Source organism: Larimichthys crocea, chromosome VII (genome assembly GCF_000972845.2).
Source record: "Larimichthys crocea isolate SSNF chromosome VII, L_crocea_2.0, whole genome shotgun sequence".
NCBI lineage: Eukaryota > Metazoa > Chordata > Actinopteri > Sciaenidae > Larimichthys > Larimichthys crocea.
This window is the reverse complement of record NC_040017.1, coordinates 13746587-13764026: the sequence shown is the minus strand read 5'-3', so window position 1 is coordinate 13764026 and position 17440 is coordinate 13746587. Positions and strand designations below refer to the sequence as shown.

Sequence of the window (17440 nt, the reverse complement as noted above, 5' to 3'; positions counted from 1 at the left end):
AAAAAAAACATATGTCATCAGTCAAACGTTTCCCGCCATCAGAGACAATGTGGAATAAACCAGTCTTTATTAAAGCGCTGATTGGTCAGTAAAATAACAGCATTTTCTAACCTGTCCCACATATCCATCACTGTTACACACCCACACCTCGCAGCCACTGTCAGGACAGCTGTGGCTGGGAGAGGCACACGAAAACTGGGGAAACAATAACACACGAGATGACCTTTGTACATTTGTGATGGCAGCTTGTCTACAGGTATGAAGTGATTTAAATAACTGACTGAAATCATGACATTTACCTTCATATATACAGAATATGTATACATATATATGTTGTACTGTACTTGTACTGCTACAATGACAAATAAAGCCTTTATCCAGTATTAGACTATACAGTAGATGCTGCTCTCACCTGCATTCCACTACGTGTCTTCATAATAGGAATGGCCTTCAGAAACTCTGGGTCCCACTGGTCCTTAGTCATTGCTAAACACAATGACACATTGACAATTAGATGGCTTAGATGAATCTTTCTTATCACCTAATCCTATTAAGAATCATTAACAATAACAGAATGATCATGGCATCAAATACAAATGAATGAAACACATTTTGTCCAAGATTTTTCCTAACAAGCTACAGTTCAGAAAACAATGTTTTGTCTCATTATAAGGGTTATCCGCTGACCTAGCTTCTTCTTAGCTTCTTCAAAGGCCTGTTCAAAGTTGGAACGAGTGTCGGGCGAGGTGAACTCGAAGACGAAGCTGCTCTCGGCTGAGGCTGTGGTAAACTCCAGCTTTGTGGGCAGGAAGGTCATACTGAAGGCCAGAGACTGTTTCTCTGACAGCTCCCTGTGCACTGACGCCATCAGATCCTTTATTACCTCGTCAAGGGACTGAGAGAGACGGAAATGACGTTACACATTAGACGTTTTACCACCTCATGCAAGAGATGACTATGAAATCCCAGAACCCAAGTGATTAAACAATTTGTCACTGTGTATAGATCAAAGAGACAGAGAGACTGAGGTATGGAGAAAGATTAAGACAAAGCGAAAGCACATATAATGTGGCTGTTGTTTGCATGTGTGTGTGTTGGTCCACAATACCTGGTGTGGGAAGCTGAGGGTCTCAGACAGTTTGCTGATCTGCCCCAGAGTGCTCAGATCCTCGTCTAATCGACTGATCATCTTCTGGATGCTCTCCTTGTTTGTTGCCTGAGTGGAGCCTGGTGCAGAGATAATCAATCAATTAAAGAATATAACACAATCTTAAGGATGAAAAAATGTAATATCTAATTTCAGTATTGATGAATCAGGCAACAGTGAGCACATTTGCCACCTGTGATATTAGAAATTACACAGGCTCATGAGACTCATTCGACTCTAGAGTTATATGCGGAAAACATTTAATTGCATTTCACGCCTTCAGCAGTATGTGATCTAAAGATGGAGCCTTACTTTTCACCACCTCCACATCCTCCAGGGGAAGCTTCCACAGGAACTTGTATTTACTGGAAGTGTCGATCACACTTGCAGCAGAGTATCTGAGAGAGAGAGAAAGAGAGAGAGGCAACAAGAAGGGTGAGACAGAGAAAAAGAGGGAAAGAAACTTTGTCCTAAACATAGTCTGCTTGTCTAATATTCAACACCAGGGGGCAGAGTGGTTTAAAAATTGTGTTCAGATAGCATACAGTATGTGTGTGTCTATTCTCCTCTGTCAGTGTTTGTGTGTTTGTGTTTATTGCGTACAAGCTCATGGAGCTACGTCTTAATGAGCCGGACTTCCTCTTGAGAGTAGTGCAGATGATCAGATCACTGAAGAGGAAGAGAGAGCGGTCTTTCTTTCCACCCACTGTCTTCTACAGAGAGAAAGAAGGAGAGCTGAGAAAATCTGAACTGAACTTTGACAAACTGTCGGGTCATCTATAAAACAATTAAAGTTTCAATGCAATATTTTGTGTGAGAGAAAGTCGCTCTTACCGCCTCCATAACCATTTCTTGTCTCAAGAACTTCCTTTGAGGGTTCAGAATCTAACAAACACACATAAACAAGGAGGCGATCATCACTTCACACCATAAAAACATAAAACTGCTGATGTTTAGATTTATCGTATCCACAGTAATAAATATCTCACGTGTTCAACTCCTTCTATGTGCGCCTCGATCTCCTGGATAACCCTAGCCTCCCTCTCCGCCTCCTCAGCGGAGCGACGGCCCTTATTGATCTTCTCGGCCAATCGCTTGATGTCCCTCTGAGCGTCCAATAAGTACGCGTGGTCTGGGTGATCCTCTGGGGTGTGCTTGAGCAGGTCCTAAAACAAACAACACAATATTAATCTCCCTTCTCATAAGCTTCTTGCCTCTAAACACAGGATGAGGCCACTTACAGTGTTATATAGTAAGTTATATTTTGAGATGGTTCACCTTAACCAGCAGCTCGTATCGGGGAATCCTCTGGACTGGTTTAATCATCAGATCACCCAGAGCCTGCTTCTCCTTGTTCTCGCGCATGTTTTGCTGTAGGGGTGGAGGAGAGAGGAGGATGGATATAAGAGAGAGTGAGAAAATAAGGCCTAAAATCCCAAGATGACTGACTAAAATCAGGTCATTGTTGCATTTCATGTCTCCATCACAAGATGGTGCAGTGGTTCCTCTGTAAAAGCCCGATCTGGCATGACGCTCTCTGTGGTTGAAAACTGAGAACAGGATGAGGACATGACAGGTTTTTGTGGTGGCTGATTACATTTTTGATTTGGAGATCTTGTCTGCGCAGCCAACGAGAGCTGTTTTTCCCATACATTTATTTCTGGTGGCACACCGCAGTATCAAAGTGTACAACAGTGGTCTACCAAATGCAACTGGACGTACTGCTAAAATATCCCCGGGTTTTGAAGTCAAATTATCTGGTCGAATTGCTTTAAAGAGAGGGTTTGTCGTTCATTTCACAGACAATTTGTCCGTACTTACAGTTCCAGATGAAAAACTACATTCTCTAAAATAGAAAATCAATCGCAGTAGTATGTGGCATTGGGAAAACATTTTAGATCCTCCAGATCTCTGCATAGGACGAAAAAACATTCCCCATATTCAATTTCTTTATTTAGAAATGAGAATATTAGAAGAAAAACTTGAATTGGAGTTGCGTTTATCAGGTTTCAGTCCTGATGTCAAAACATTTCCCCAGAATTCAATGACAGGCAGAGGCTAAAATCTGCTTTTATCTTTTTAAGAAACATTCCTAACAAAATCTCCTCAAGTCCTTTAACTGTAGGACAGGAGCGGTCAAGTGTGTCTCTTTCAAAGACAAAAACTCATGGGAATACTAGAATGGACAAACAAGGGGAAAGAGACAGGAAGTGCACACACAGTAACATATACATAAACCTAACACTGACAAATCCAGACAACAAAACAAGTCAAGAAGAGGTCAAACTTCTCTTCATTACCTCTCCTCTTTTCTTTCTTTACTCTGGCTCTAAACGCTGGTTTAAAGGCATTTCCACCTTTCTTAATCATTTCGACTGACTGGTATCTAGTTTTCCAAACAAACACATGAGAGCAACCACTGAAACAAAACAGGACATCCTGTGACTCAGTCCAACACTCACCTCCAGAAACTTGTGAAACGCTGGCTTGGCCTCCTTGGCAATTCTTACGGCATCTTTGGCGTTGAGAAAGTTGTCAATGTACGCTGAATACATGTTCGCTAGAGCCTCTTTGGAGAACTGGACAGGAGAAGAGGAAAAAGAAAAGGACATTTAAGTTACTTATTGTATATTTTTATGTGATATTTATGTTGAAGTCATATGTTGCCTTTGGTTTGAACCACAACTATTATTGCGCAATGACAGCTCTCGTTAAGTTTGAGCTTATGTTAAGAAGAATATCTGAGGTGCGACTACAAACAGGAGAAAATGATAGCTGCATCGTTATTTTGGCTCACTTTAGATAATTACATGCGCTCAGAAGTTTACATTTTGTATCCATTACTGTGTAGTTCAAATAAAAGCAAAAGAGAGCTGGAGACAGAGAGATCACCAAAGAAACCTTGGTTGTTTTAAGTAGTTTTCAATGTTTAGGATGGCATTAGAAAAGGATATTTCTGTTCTTTCACACAGACATACAAACAAATACAGATAATTTGCCCAGATCTGCTTTCTTTTCACAAATATAGGGCGAGAAATAGAGAGAGGGTGAGAGAATAAAAAATGAATAAAAAGAGTAGAGAGAGAGAGTTTGTTAGCAGACATAAGTCACAATGTGACTTCAGACCTGTAACCTGTTTTCCACCCTTTCATGAAACAAATAAGCCCTCTTCCTCTTTCTCTTCTCTCCATTCTCCCAGTCTTTGAGGCAAAGGACAGAGAGATAACATCTGAGGAGAATGTGAGGATTCGTCACAGCGGAGGACAGAAACCACAGACAGAGTAGGAATGTACTCTGTCAAAAGACATTTCTTTAAATATAAATGAATATTAATTCATCTTAATTAGGCAGCTACTGTGTAATCTTCAAAGTGAGGATGGTACAGCTATATACAAATCACAAAAATAAAGTAGATAACGTAATGAATTGTTTTATGTTCGTCTTTTAGGATGCAAGGTTTTTTTGTAATATGAATCTTTAAATTTAATGTTATTTTTTAGTAGTTTTTTTACAGCATTGTTTAATTGGCTCCTAGCCGTTGTTTAAAAAAGGTTTTGTTATAGTATATGTGTTGTTTATGTTGTTTTATCCATTTTTATGTGCACATATTTACTTCCTGTGTTTCAGTGTTGGTTGAGTTGTTTTAGGATGGGATCACTGTTCCAACATTTTATGGATGAATATGTAAATATATAAGGAAACTGTCAATAAACCAAATTAAATCCAAGTGGTTTAAAACTATCTAGATGCTAAAGTATGTATATTAACTGGAACAAGGTGCAATACAAACAGAAAATGTTGCCACGGTCTGAGAAAGAGACATGAACATATCAGCTGAGTTTAAACCCAACACAAGAAATGCTGCAACATATTTTGAGAGACAACTTTGGCTGAAAAGGTAAACATAAAATAATAAGTTAGCTGACTGCAGGGGTCTTAGAGAGCTTAAACAGATCACCATCTGTCAGATATAATTACAAATAGGGATTCTGTTTTGTGAAATATCTCTGCTGCAATGTCCCTGCTGCTTGTGGAGACAAAGCTGTAATCAGTGCAGACATTTCCCATGAACTGTACAGACACGACACTGCATATCATCTAAATCATCTTCCACTTCAAACAGCAAAGACCAGGGAAAAACAATCTGCCCCGTGTGAGGCTCGAACTCACGACCTTCAGATTATGAGACTGACGCGCTGCCTACTGCGCCAACGAGGCCTGAAAAGCCTGCAGCCGCTGCAGCTTTAAAAGCCTCGGCGGAGAGAAAAGGGAGGGGGACGAGAGCAGGAAGGGAGTGGGGGAGGGAGGCTCGGTCTGAGCTGTGTGGAAGATCTGCTGCAGCTCGAACTGAACACACAGAAAAACCTGCTGTCTCACTTTTCTGCCTGCAGATATGTCCAATTACGTCCTTCTAGCTTTCTCTTCAAAAGGAAAACCACCACAGCAACATCTAACATTTATTTATTTATCTCAGATGGTGCAGCAGGTTTTCCTCAGCTTAGCTACTTATAATTCAGCATTATTGTTTGTGTCTCCAGCGATAGTTTATGCAACGGTTTCATTCATGCTGTGAGGTGCCGAGAGAGACAACAATAGCATTAACATAGCAAGAGGGGTTTGAGGGGTTTTCCCCACTCAGTAAAAAAACAAAGCCTTTACCCACACTGCATTCTGGTCTATGACAAAAAACTGGAATCTGTGCTTCTTCTACCACAAATATCTGACTCAATATTTTCTCAGTCTGTGTAAAACAGCCCAGAGAAGAAGCCCTTTCATTCTCAAAGACTGAAACCTGACATTTAGCCTAACACGGATGCTTTAGAGGACTGTTTTTCAAAGCCTACGTTGAGGGCCGCCCTTGGGTCATGGGAAATTTCAAATGGGTCGCAAAGAGGTCGCCGGGAAAACAAAATATTAAACTTGAGTTGCCAACTATAGACCGTCTCTTAATAAAAACAGCTTCCCTTCAGTTCACCCTGCTTTCAGTAAGACTGTTTATTCATTCAACCTCTGTGAAAATCATTTTGTATGATCATGTCTGCACCACAGTACATCACACAAGACACATTTATAAAACAAGTTTTGTGACTGAACTTCAAAATAAACCGTTTCATAATAAAATGGCAACTCCTTATCTTATCTTGCAACGCTAATAAAACGGATAAACCAGGAAACAATACAACTGTCAAGGTTTACTGAAGTGTGCCGAATGAGTTTATTAGTTACTGTTCATACGCTGACTGACTCCAGATAAAGGGAGTACTGCTATAATCCATACAGTTGCCTTACGACACACACTTTATTTCCCAAGTGTCTCTCACCACAGGTTTATCATTTTCACAACAGATGCTATGCAGAGAAGTAAAGGGATTACTGCTACAGCCAGAAGTTAACGCTTGTCTGAGTTTCTGTCACCCTAGAAAGAGCCTTTTAATCCACAGAGAGACCGGGTCCTCTTCTATGGAGTCCACTATATGTTGAACTACAGAAATAATGCCCAGAACAACTGAGCTGATCGTCTGTTGTTTGCAATGCATAACTTTACCACTAGATGCCACTAAATCCTACAGACTGGATCTTCAAGTGACTTGATTACACTTGGATTTCCTATTTTCCTAACCATCATGTAAATGAGAAACACAATTTCCATAATTGGGTTAGTAGATTAAAGAAACATGATTTCCCCAGCTGGAGTCCTCTTGGAGAAACTCTCTGCCACATTTATGGATAAGCATGTCTCTGGCTTTTTATGTATGTGCATGATAAATGACTTAATTCAAGAAAACTCATGTGTACTCACAGACTGGATGAGGATGTGTCCAACGGTCTGTCTATCGTGCCATTGGCCGACACAGCCGGCGACCTGCTCCAGGAAGTGCTCGTGGTGCTCCAGGATCTCCGGGATCTGGTAAAACATCTCGTCCACCAGCAGAGGGTCCACTATGGAGCCGCTGTCTGGCTGTTTGAGAGGACGCATGTAGCCCTGAGGGGACAAGAGAACAAGCTAATTACTGTCTCAGATAACATGCATGAGATTGGGTAAAATTGTCATCCAGCAGTGACAGAACTGTGTGTGGCTGTTAGGGACAAATTCGTTTGGCAATTTTCTAATTTTGAGACTAAAGATTAAAATTTAGAGACTGAAAAAGAACTGATATAAGCTGACTGTAATCTGAATGCATTTTGTGCTTGTAATGTGACCAAAGACACATGATTTCAAAAATGAGGACAGTAGAGACAATCTAAAGACATCTGTATCAACTTCTTTTGGATCTTTTGAACCAAATTCATCAGAGTATGCTCAATTGTCATGATAGTTAGCCATCACGTGACAAGTATGGCATAGCCGTAACTATGACTATGACATGCAGTTGAGTCGTGTCTCATAGCATGAAGGAGAAGCTACGTTGTTGTCCAGTGTTTAGTTTGTAAGTTCTGGGCTCTGTAGAAACATGGCGGTTCAACATGTGGACTCATTTTTGACATATTCTGTAAATAAAACCACCTAAATCATACACTCTGGATGTTTAACACACAGACATGAGTGGTAACCAGCCAAAATGTTGAACTATTTTAGTATTTCTAAAACTAATGTTTGAAGAACGTTCAGGCTCAAACCTGTTCAATCCACTTCACATTTCCTCTGTTCACATATCTCATTTCCTTCCTGTGTGTTGAAGTTCTCTATTTCAATTGCAAATAATTTTTATTATTATAAACCTTTTATGTGTGCACGCACACACACACAAAGATAATGTGATGATTTAAAATACTGCTGATCTGAGGCCTGTGTTGCCAGGAGCTTAATAGCTCTTGGCTACTACTGGGTTGAAACAGACTGAATGTCATCATGACCTGAATCTGAGTGACCTGCTTTTAATAGAATTTATCAACAGAAATCCACCTGGTGCTGGTGTTTTCATTCGACTAATTTGTCATTAACATTCAAGACTTGTGCGCGCATGAAATTAAACCTGCAACTGCACAACGCGGATAGGAAAACCTCTAGTAATTATTTCAAAACATTAGTTTTAGTTCCAAAAGATAACACTGAATGTGTGTAGTTTCTTTTAAATGAGCTGTACAATTATGTATTAATATATTATGTTATGGTGGCTAATATTTTGCTCCCATTCTTTTGACACTTCAAGTGGGAGAAGTCAGGACACCCTGATATCTGTATGTGAATGTGGATTTTCCAACTTAATGCTGCTTGTAATTACAGCCTGAACAATATGATGCGAACACGGCATCAGACATGTTGACGTACAAAACAAATTACAAGCAAGTAGTTAAGTCAAAATTTTACCTTCGTACAATTGAATGCCCTTCTTTTCTCCCGCTTATAATTATATTTCCATTTCTTCGCAAGGTAACACGACATACACAATAATCAGCTTTTGTAGATTTAGCTGTTTTTAGTGGCCTAACAAGCCTGACTGAGACACACAAAGACACTCGCGCGCACACGGCAATCCATTAAAGCTGAGAGAAATTTGGAGATTCAATTTGCTGTCTAAAATAGACTCAAACAGATGTGACCCCCGAGGCTCCAAAAGCTGTAAAGTTCAGTCAGCTGTATGTGGCTCTCTGCCTGACTCCATGACACATTTGATGACTAATCCAATCTGCTGGTTAAAACATTTGTGTTGAAGAAAACTAGGAAAAATAAGGATCCGAGATGTCTTTTAAAGCAGCAGTGATTCAGTTTGTACTTCCTTACCGTTTTCTTGGAAATATGTTACATAAGAGTTCTTTCATGTTATCTCACAGGGGAGCATCGGGTTGTAGCGAAGCCGTTCTGCTTCTTATTCAGATGGATGCACAGAGTTTAATTAAGTGGTAAGTATCTTCTCTAGTATAATTATGATCCTAAACATGTGACTGTAATTGTCCAGAAAGGAAAATTAGTAATTTACTGAGACTTTTTAGCGAACCACGACCCTAATGACAAATTAGTCAGCTCATGTATTAACAGAGGGGAGCTATAGAGAAAGTGTTGGTTCATAAAGCTTCTCTTCAGGTGCTGATGTCGTAGCTCATCCTGAAATCAGCGGTACAAGCAGGTTTGGGAGTCAGGTGCATGTTGTTTATAGTGTCAGTGGCGTTTTATTGCTGCTTATTATTAGTGATAGTATTGATACAGACATGATACATTTCCAGAGCACCAGAACATAGTGTCAGGGTCTGGAAGGCAACAAAGAGAGTGGACGACGTGTGATCCCTATGTAGGTCATCATGACTCACAATGTATAAACAGATGTCGTCAGGTAGGATGTTAATTGGTAACCCAGTTAGGTGGAAAACTGCTCTATTGACCTACTTTTTATCTACACCAATTGGACAGTTTCCACCAATAAAAGGTCCAATAAATCATCCCGTCTTCTCCTCAGAGTATGATTTAGACTGACAGTGCACTGAGATCAACGACTGATGAACACACCATCAAAACAATCAAAGCTGAAACGTAATTCCTACTCTTATTATTATTCTGCCACAGCTCTGTGGTAAAAGCTTACATCCATTTATATATGAATAGAGAGTTTTAATGTAACGCTGTAATGAACACTGCTTGTCACACGTTCATTTAAGTCCAATATTTGCTCTTCTTTAAGCTCGTCTGAGAAAAATATGTGGCTCTTTAGCAGATAAATGCTCCACTATGTTCACCAACTAGTCGCCAACTTTGTCTGTCTGCTGCTTGGAAGAGTAAAATGTGTTTCTGAGAGTTTTTTCTCGGAAAACAGCTGTCTACTGTGTGAGGAAACAACACTGACATGAGCAGTGACAGTGAACCAAAAACCTACCGACTACAGAGCTGCTGATAATTATCTATACTGTATATATGCGTGGTTGCAACATCTTCATACATGTAGGTATTTGATCCAGTGTTATTGTAAAAACATTGATTAGTACAGCTCATATTAACCCTTCATATCAGACCAGGTATCTGATCCGACCTCAGCTGACTAAAAAAAAGTCACAGAAACTTTCCCAAGTCCCAAAAAAAAAAGAAACTGCAAAGAGTCAGATTTCAACTTTGGACAGTGCTGCTGTAGAGCTGTCTCAGCTGAACCACATCTGACACCCTCCTTCAGGGATCTGCACTTTCACTGCAGTAACCGTGGTAACACTTACTTTCCCAGTGTCGCCATGGGAACACAGCCCCGGATTATTCATTTTGTGGCCAGACACACACACACAGAAATACATGCATAGGTAGAAGCACAGAAAAGTGAGCATGCATGTGGGATGTGTGTGCAAAATCTCTCTCTCACACACACACACACACACACGGATACAAGTACACACACTGTTCACACCCACACACAGTGAAGAGCGACAGTTTATACAAGCAGGTGATCACAGGTAGAGAAGGTGAGGAGTGTGTGTGTGTGTGTGTGTATGTGACGGTGTGATGGGATGTGGCTAAGATTTAGGGGAAAGGTTAGTTAGCTGCTGGAGCAGGGATAGGTGAAGGATAAAGGTGAGGGAGAATGTGTGTGTGTGTGTGTGTGTGTGTGTGTGTGTGTGTGTGGGCGGGCAGATAATGCTGATGACAGTGAGACGTGATGGTGTTAGCAGATTAGCCTCACAGGATGAATGACAATAAGGGGATTATATAACACCTCTGTTAGCTACATTTGTCATTTATGTCATCAACAGTCTGTGAATCCACAATAGTGGGTTTGTCTTTGTGTGTGGATTAGTGTGTGTGTGTGTGTGTGTTACCTGTATGAGAGTGCGTAGTGACTCCACATATGACTGCTCCGTGTCTAAGAGGGTCATCATCACATGTTTCCTCATGTCCTGTGAAGACAAAAGAAGTAGAAGTTCAATCATCACTGCATTTCCTGTTGACATGTAACGCTCTAGGCTTCTTCTCAAATTTAATTAAAAAATGTTATTGAGTCTTAATACAGAGACACAGTTTGGGATAAAGTAAATTGGAATTCATCTTTTTGTGATGCAGAGTGACCTTATTAAATCCTTATTAAAATGTTTAATAACCATGGTCAAATGTCAGGTGTTTGGTTCAGAGCACAGGTCTCACAGGATTCAGTTCTTGAATTAGTGTTTTTTTAATCGCACTCTTGTGGCCTCGTAACACATGTTAGATAACTGCAACATTTTTGGTTCAATTCACACACATTCATCACACTCCTCTCTTTCCGTGTGTGTCCTGCTTATACCTTGACTGTGACCGTTATCCATTTAAGGTGACAGTGAAAAAAACAATCTTTTAAAAGCTGTGATATTTGCTGCCATCTGAGCATTAATCAACTTTCTCCATGCAAAAAGTGCAGAAACTATTCATGTTTACAAGGTACAAGTTTCTATACTATACATTTGACAAGATGACAAGATATGTCCAGTGTAAATTAATGAAGACCCTCTGATTTTGGTTTATTGTTTTAAATTACTATCATTACTACCTTCGTGTCATGCTAAAGTGTTAAGCATCTTAATTAAAGTTTAATTAGCTTTATTCATACATTATTAACAATGTATGACTCAGTTCTGTCTTACAACTGTTGCAGAAAAAATGGTAATGGATAGTGGATAGATGCATCTGAAACCTTGAGGCAGATTCACAGAGACAATCTGGTTTTAAACACAGACACACACACACACACACACACACACACACACACACACACACACACACACACACATAATTAACTTGCGTCTTGCCTTTCTGGCAGTATAAATCCTCTATTCTACCACTGCATGTGTCCTTTCCAACAACACACACACTCACAGGGACCGGATAGGAGGTCACCGAGGCCAGGAAGTCCACAGAAGCAAAGCATGACTCGGCAGTTCGCTCTAAGAATGACTCATGGTTTATGGATGTGAGTGAATGAGCTGCTAAGACACACAGCGGACACAATACCACTTCAAAGCCTGAAAGGAAACGGACTGAATGAAAGTAAAGGACACAAACAGAATCAAACACAAATGGGTAAGCAGATTTTGTTTTTAAGTTGAATTGTTCCTTTTTTTCCTGTTACATTTTACTCCTACACTGTGAAATAAATCAAATCAATGGACAAGCGTTTACTCCAAAGATATTAAAAGATTTGTGCTACAAAAGGTGCACCCATCACTCTTTTCTCTCGTTTAAATGTGATGGAAGTCTATCATATCACCTGATACAGGATGTGTGTGTGTGTTTGTGTGTGTGTGAGAGAGAGATAAAAAGAGAAGTGGGAGAATAACAAGGGGAGTATAATGATCATGGAACAAGTCAGACATATTATCTCAGGGGTCTCAGGGGAGACTCCCAAAATACTCAAACAAAACATGATTATAAATATCAGATGGAGCCTCTGGCTAAACCCTATAGTGCATATATAACCACAGTGTCACTCTCTTTCTCTCTCTCACACACACACACATATATAAAGGCCAATAAAATACACAGAGGAGGGCTTTTTTCCCTCTTCCCCAACTCCCCTCTGCCAGCACCACTGTGCCCTATAAATAACCATAACAATGACTTCCCAGAAAGGCCATGTTTAGTGTTTGGCATCTGAGGGGATCCCAGGGGTGCTGTGGGGTACTACCGCAGGGTGAAAGGCGGTGTGTAGATACTGGTGTGTGTGTGTGTGTGTCTGTGTGAGAGAGAGTATAAAAGTGATTGAGAGCGGAAAACTTCTAAAATTGTTTAAAAAAAAGTGTGCAGAGAAGCATTATTGTCTTTTAATAGTTAATGTTAGGTTGACTTTTACAAGCCTTCGACCAGTGATACTTTTTTCGTCAAATGTTTTCTCACTGTTGCTCTTTCACACAGTGAGGGATTCAGTCCAAGTCTACTCTTCCCTGAGATATAAACACAAACACAATGGAGTAGAGTAAATACAGGGCTACACATGACTGAAGAGGGAAACGCACAATACCACTGTAATCATCCGTTTATATTCCCCAATTACACTCCAAATGGAGACACTCGTCTATTCAAAATATATCTTGGTTCAGAGAAAGCAGCAGCAAGACACTGAATCTGACAGTCTCCTAAAATGCTATTTAACTAGACGTTTATCGTTAGTGATTCATACTTTTTACTTGCTTTTATGGGTAAATTTCACAACTCTCAAATCTACTCTGACCTGCTTCAAACCCAGCTTTCATCATCTTGTCACACTCGCAGTATCAACATCAAATTTAAAGATGTGAACAGAAAGAAAGAGGAAAAAAGTCTTTCAATATTTAGGATAATCAATAGACTTACATTTACATCACGTTTAATCATTTAGCTGACGCTTTTAACCAAAGCCACTTAGAAAAAAAAAGGTTTGTGCAGCAATAAGTACTGTGACCATAATAGAGGGAATAGATTTAGTATGTCCAGTTGTTGATAGCACTAGGAGAGAGGGTACTCTCTCTACTTTGTAGGCAAGCATTAGATTTAATGCACTCTGTTGTCTTTGTTGTAAATAAAGACAGACAAATATTTTGATGTCAGTATGTCCTGCCAATCACATATGGACCACAGGGTGACATCTTTAAATTGCTTGCATATTAATGACCGTCGACAAAGAAGAAATATTATTCTTTATATATAAATCTTAGCCCACCTTGACCCTGACGAGGATAAGCAGATGGATGGATGGATGGATATTTAAATCTTCACATCAGAACCAGTAAATGTTTGTCATGAGTTTGTGTCTTGTGTGTTTGATGAGTGTCTTCAAACGATGAATCATATTTTCTGTCATTTCATTTACTGTCTGACTAATGTAGTGTAACTGCAGTGACTCTGCAGTGTAAGAAATACTACGAGTTTCACGTCCGCTTCTCAAATGAGAGTTGGTCATGTTATTCTTTTTTGCCCTCTGACAGCTGAGTTTTTTTTTATTTTTGCGGCTGCAGTATTTATGTAGTGTGCAGTATATGTAGCATAATAAGCAGTTTCAGTACTGCGCATACACACACACTGCTCTCCACACAAGAACACAGCTGTCTCTACATGAATGTCTCAGACAAATTAAACCTCATTTACGATGATCAAATTAACAAATGCGGATCCACTCCCTCTTTCTCATGACTGCCTAATTGGAATCATAATTTTGATGTCAGCCAGACAAAAATAAACAAAAGTCTGAAACTGACAGCTTTCATAACAATAACAGGTAAATGAACAAGTGCCCAGGCGCAGCCGAGACTGTGAACCTCGCAGAGATGTTCATTTGATAGTGATGCTGGCCGTTTGAACCGACAACAAGAAGATGGGGAATAACACGTGTGTGACAATGAGTCAAAACAAGAGGGGAACTTCCCTCAAGACAGGAATGTTCCTCTTTTCTGTGCTGGTCGTCTTTATTAGATTTCACACACACACACACACACACACACACACACACACACACACACACACACACACACATCAGAACATGGTGAAATAATGTTAGGAATGCTAGTTTCATTTTGCTAGCAGGGTTACCATAGTAACCCCAGCTGAGAGGCTGAACGGTCACAGGAAAGGTTTGGTCTCTCACAGCAGAGCTGAAGTCAGGACCCTCTCAGCCAAGCCTTCGACCAGACTGGATTCGACTGGATCCAGTTTAATGAAACACTTATCACAAATTGTAATTGTGGTGTGATGATGACAGAGTTTGAGTCACTGCTTGATATTTCATCGTTCTTTCCATCCACCACACAAGGCAGAGGACTACTTTAGTCATATCATTCGTAAAGTCAAATTAATTAGTGATTCGTAATTAAGTATTTGCAAGACGTGGCAATAAATTAGCGCTTTATTTGGAGGTAACATATCAGGATGGGAGCTCACCAGAATGTCAAATAATAATCCCTCATGAGGGCTGGAGAAGTCATGAGTTTTTTTTTTTAATAATAAAGTATATGTTGGGGTGGCTCTGCAGGCAAATTTCATGACATGGTAACCATCATGGTAACTACTGCTCTGTGTTGTGCTCCACACATAATTTTGTTGCCTTTAGAAAATGACAATAAACTCCTGAATTGAACTGAATTGATGAAAATGCTGAAACTATGTGTGCTTGTATGAACGTATGTATGAACATAAAATAAAGAAAAAGGTGAACCGGGAAGTGTTCATCACAGTGATGAATGTTTTCTGCTTACCTCTGTTTATTACAGTTTTGACTAACCTGTGGGTTTGTGAACAACCTGTATGCTACCTCCACGTTCTCAGATCTCACCAAATACTTCAGTATGTACAAGTTATCATAAGATGAAGACCAAAACTACTAAAAACATTAGTATCATTGGCAACACCTGTGTTGACCTACTATTTCATGTCAAAATGGCTGCTGTGAAACTGATCATCATCCAATCATCCTCCACATCAGCAGGGGTCAATCAACAAAAGACATGAAGGAGTTATCCCCACCACTTCGGCCTGGCTGCAATCATACCTCGGTTCTGTCTCAGGTACATGTTGTTGCTGTCCTAATGTACTGTATCGAACATGTTCAGATGGTGGTCTGAATGTATCAGAGGGATGCTGCAGTTAATGCTGCACCTGGTCGAGTCCTGACACAGATCTACTCTTACACTTTAATTGTAAACAATCTTCCTTTCATTTTGAGGAAACGAATGACGAAAAGGGAAGGGAATTTAATGAAATATGAATTTGTAAAAGTATGTTTTGCTTACGTTAAAACAAAATAACATTAGACAGCATGAATAGCTATTGGTTTTTGCTTTTTTTATTTATTGCTTTAAAAAAAAAGGGAATGCTTGTATCGTATCTCTTAATTAAATATTAGTCATACACTAAAAGAAGTCACCTACTTTTGAGAGCAGCAAATCTTCAGATAACAGCTTCAAATTATTTGTAATCAGATAACTTTGATCCATTTAACAACACAGATCTCAGGAATGATGTGGCCCGAAGAGAAAGAATGTGTTTGTGTAATTGAATCAGCCCAAAACAGACCAGCTAAGATCTGTTTAGAGAAGACAGGTCTGTACATCACAGTCTCAGACGCACAAAGAGCATAAGCATGTAGATGTGATGTGTTACGTGCTTATTGTCTCAGACGATATGTTCACTTGGTTGTCGGGGTTGCAGCCCGTGTCACAGTGTAAAATATGACAGGACAGATGGTTCACAGGATTCAGCCCGACACTTACTAACACTGGAGGGGATCTGAGAGGAAACCCTCAAGAAGTATGTGTGTGTGTGTGTGTGTGTGTGTGTGTGTGTGTGTGTGTGTGTGTGTGTGTGTGTGTGAGAGAGAGAGTAGTACAGCATGTTCTCATGTGTCCCTCTGCAAGCTCTGGTGTCTTGGTAATAGTGTGGTCACAAGGGGTCCATAAAGTAAGTTATTCCTCACAACTACAGCCAAACATTACGGCATAGCAAAGACAACATACACCAGAGTCAGAGTGCAGCTTTTCTAATGTCTGTGACGTTATTTAGGTTTCGTGCAGCAGTGCAACAGTTGATCTGTACATCATCACACGGCAAAGCTACTACTGCCGTTACCACAGTGCTCAATAACTCTACAGTCTGTGTCAGACAAAGAAAGAAAGAAATCAATGTTTTCTGCTTTCTTTACTTTTTACTCTACTAAATTCCTGTTCACTTTTTGTTGGTTTAAAATGTCATTCTGTTCTCAGCAGTTTGAGGACGCACTTTGGCGTTTGAGTGCTGCTAAATGAGAGAATACCGAACGCCATAAAATCTGTGCAATTGTAGAATTTAATGTATTCATTATTGGACAGAAAATAACGCCAGTTTTCCATCCCGCGCTTCTTTTGTCCAGACAATTCAGTATCTAAAAGGTGGTGTTTCACCAACCAAGGACTGAAGGTCCCAATCATTCTGTCAAAGCACCGCAGCTGCTTTCAATTTTGTGTTATCAAATATTTTGGTAGGTACCTTACTTTCTCTCTGTGACCTCAGCCCCCAATAAATAGACTAGACGCACAGCTGTAAAGACTGTATCACTCATAGTGTTACAGCATACAGCCCCCCTTTAATAATTATATATTCCCAACAAAGTCATGTTTCGGTAATGTTTCTTTTTGTTTGTCTCTCTCTTAGTTGGCCGAATGCCTCAAAACATTTTCACAAATTCATTTTGGTCCACTGTAGCAGGTGTAACAAAGCTAACGGGAGAGAAAGGAAGATGTCAATCAAATGTAGTCTGTACACGCCCACGCAGTCCTGAGAAGAGCTCTAATTGGCCAAAATAATTCAAATCATGTCAGTTCACCACGTCTGAAGGACCTTTAAATTTAATTTGTTGGAAAATGTTTAGGACTTAAAGTGTATTTTTTTCACCATGTCCTGCACTT

The 17440-nt window shown here is 39.9% G+C and overlaps 1 protein-coding gene and 1 non-coding gene across 3 annotated transcripts in view; both read right to left on the bottom strand.

Moving 5' to 3' along the window:
* Nucleotides 1–17440, bottom strand: part of arhgef17 (Rho guanine nucleotide exchange factor (GEF) 17) — a 64908-nt gene that overhangs the window by 8364 nt on the left and 39104 nt on the right. For both annotated transcript variants that reach the window (XM_019260984.2, XM_019260985.2), the window contains 12 exons: nt 10880–10957; nt 6948–7130; nt 3610–3726; nt 2426–2518; nt 2137–2313; nt 1982–2032; nt 1751–1860; nt 1460–1545; nt 1109–1227; nt 688–895; nt 413–486; nt 112–195 (listed from right to left, as the gene is read on the bottom strand). In XM_019260984.2, the coding sequence (XP_019116529.2) occupies nt 112–195; nt 413–486; nt 688–895; nt 1109–1227; nt 1460–1545; nt 1751–1860; nt 1982–2032; nt 2137–2313; nt 2426–2518; nt 3610–3726; nt 6948–7130; nt 10880–10957 (1380 nt within the window). The remainder of the gene's footprint in view (nt 1–111; nt 196–412; nt 487–687; nt 896–1108; nt 1228–1459; nt 1546–1750; nt 1861–1981; nt 2033–2136; nt 2314–2425; nt 2519–3609; nt 3727–6947; nt 7131–10879; nt 10958–17440) is intronic.
* On the bottom strand, nt 5293–5365 carry trnam-cau (transfer RNA methionine (anticodon CAU)). The gene has a single exon. It is a non-coding gene; the product is annotated as a tRNA-Met (tRNA).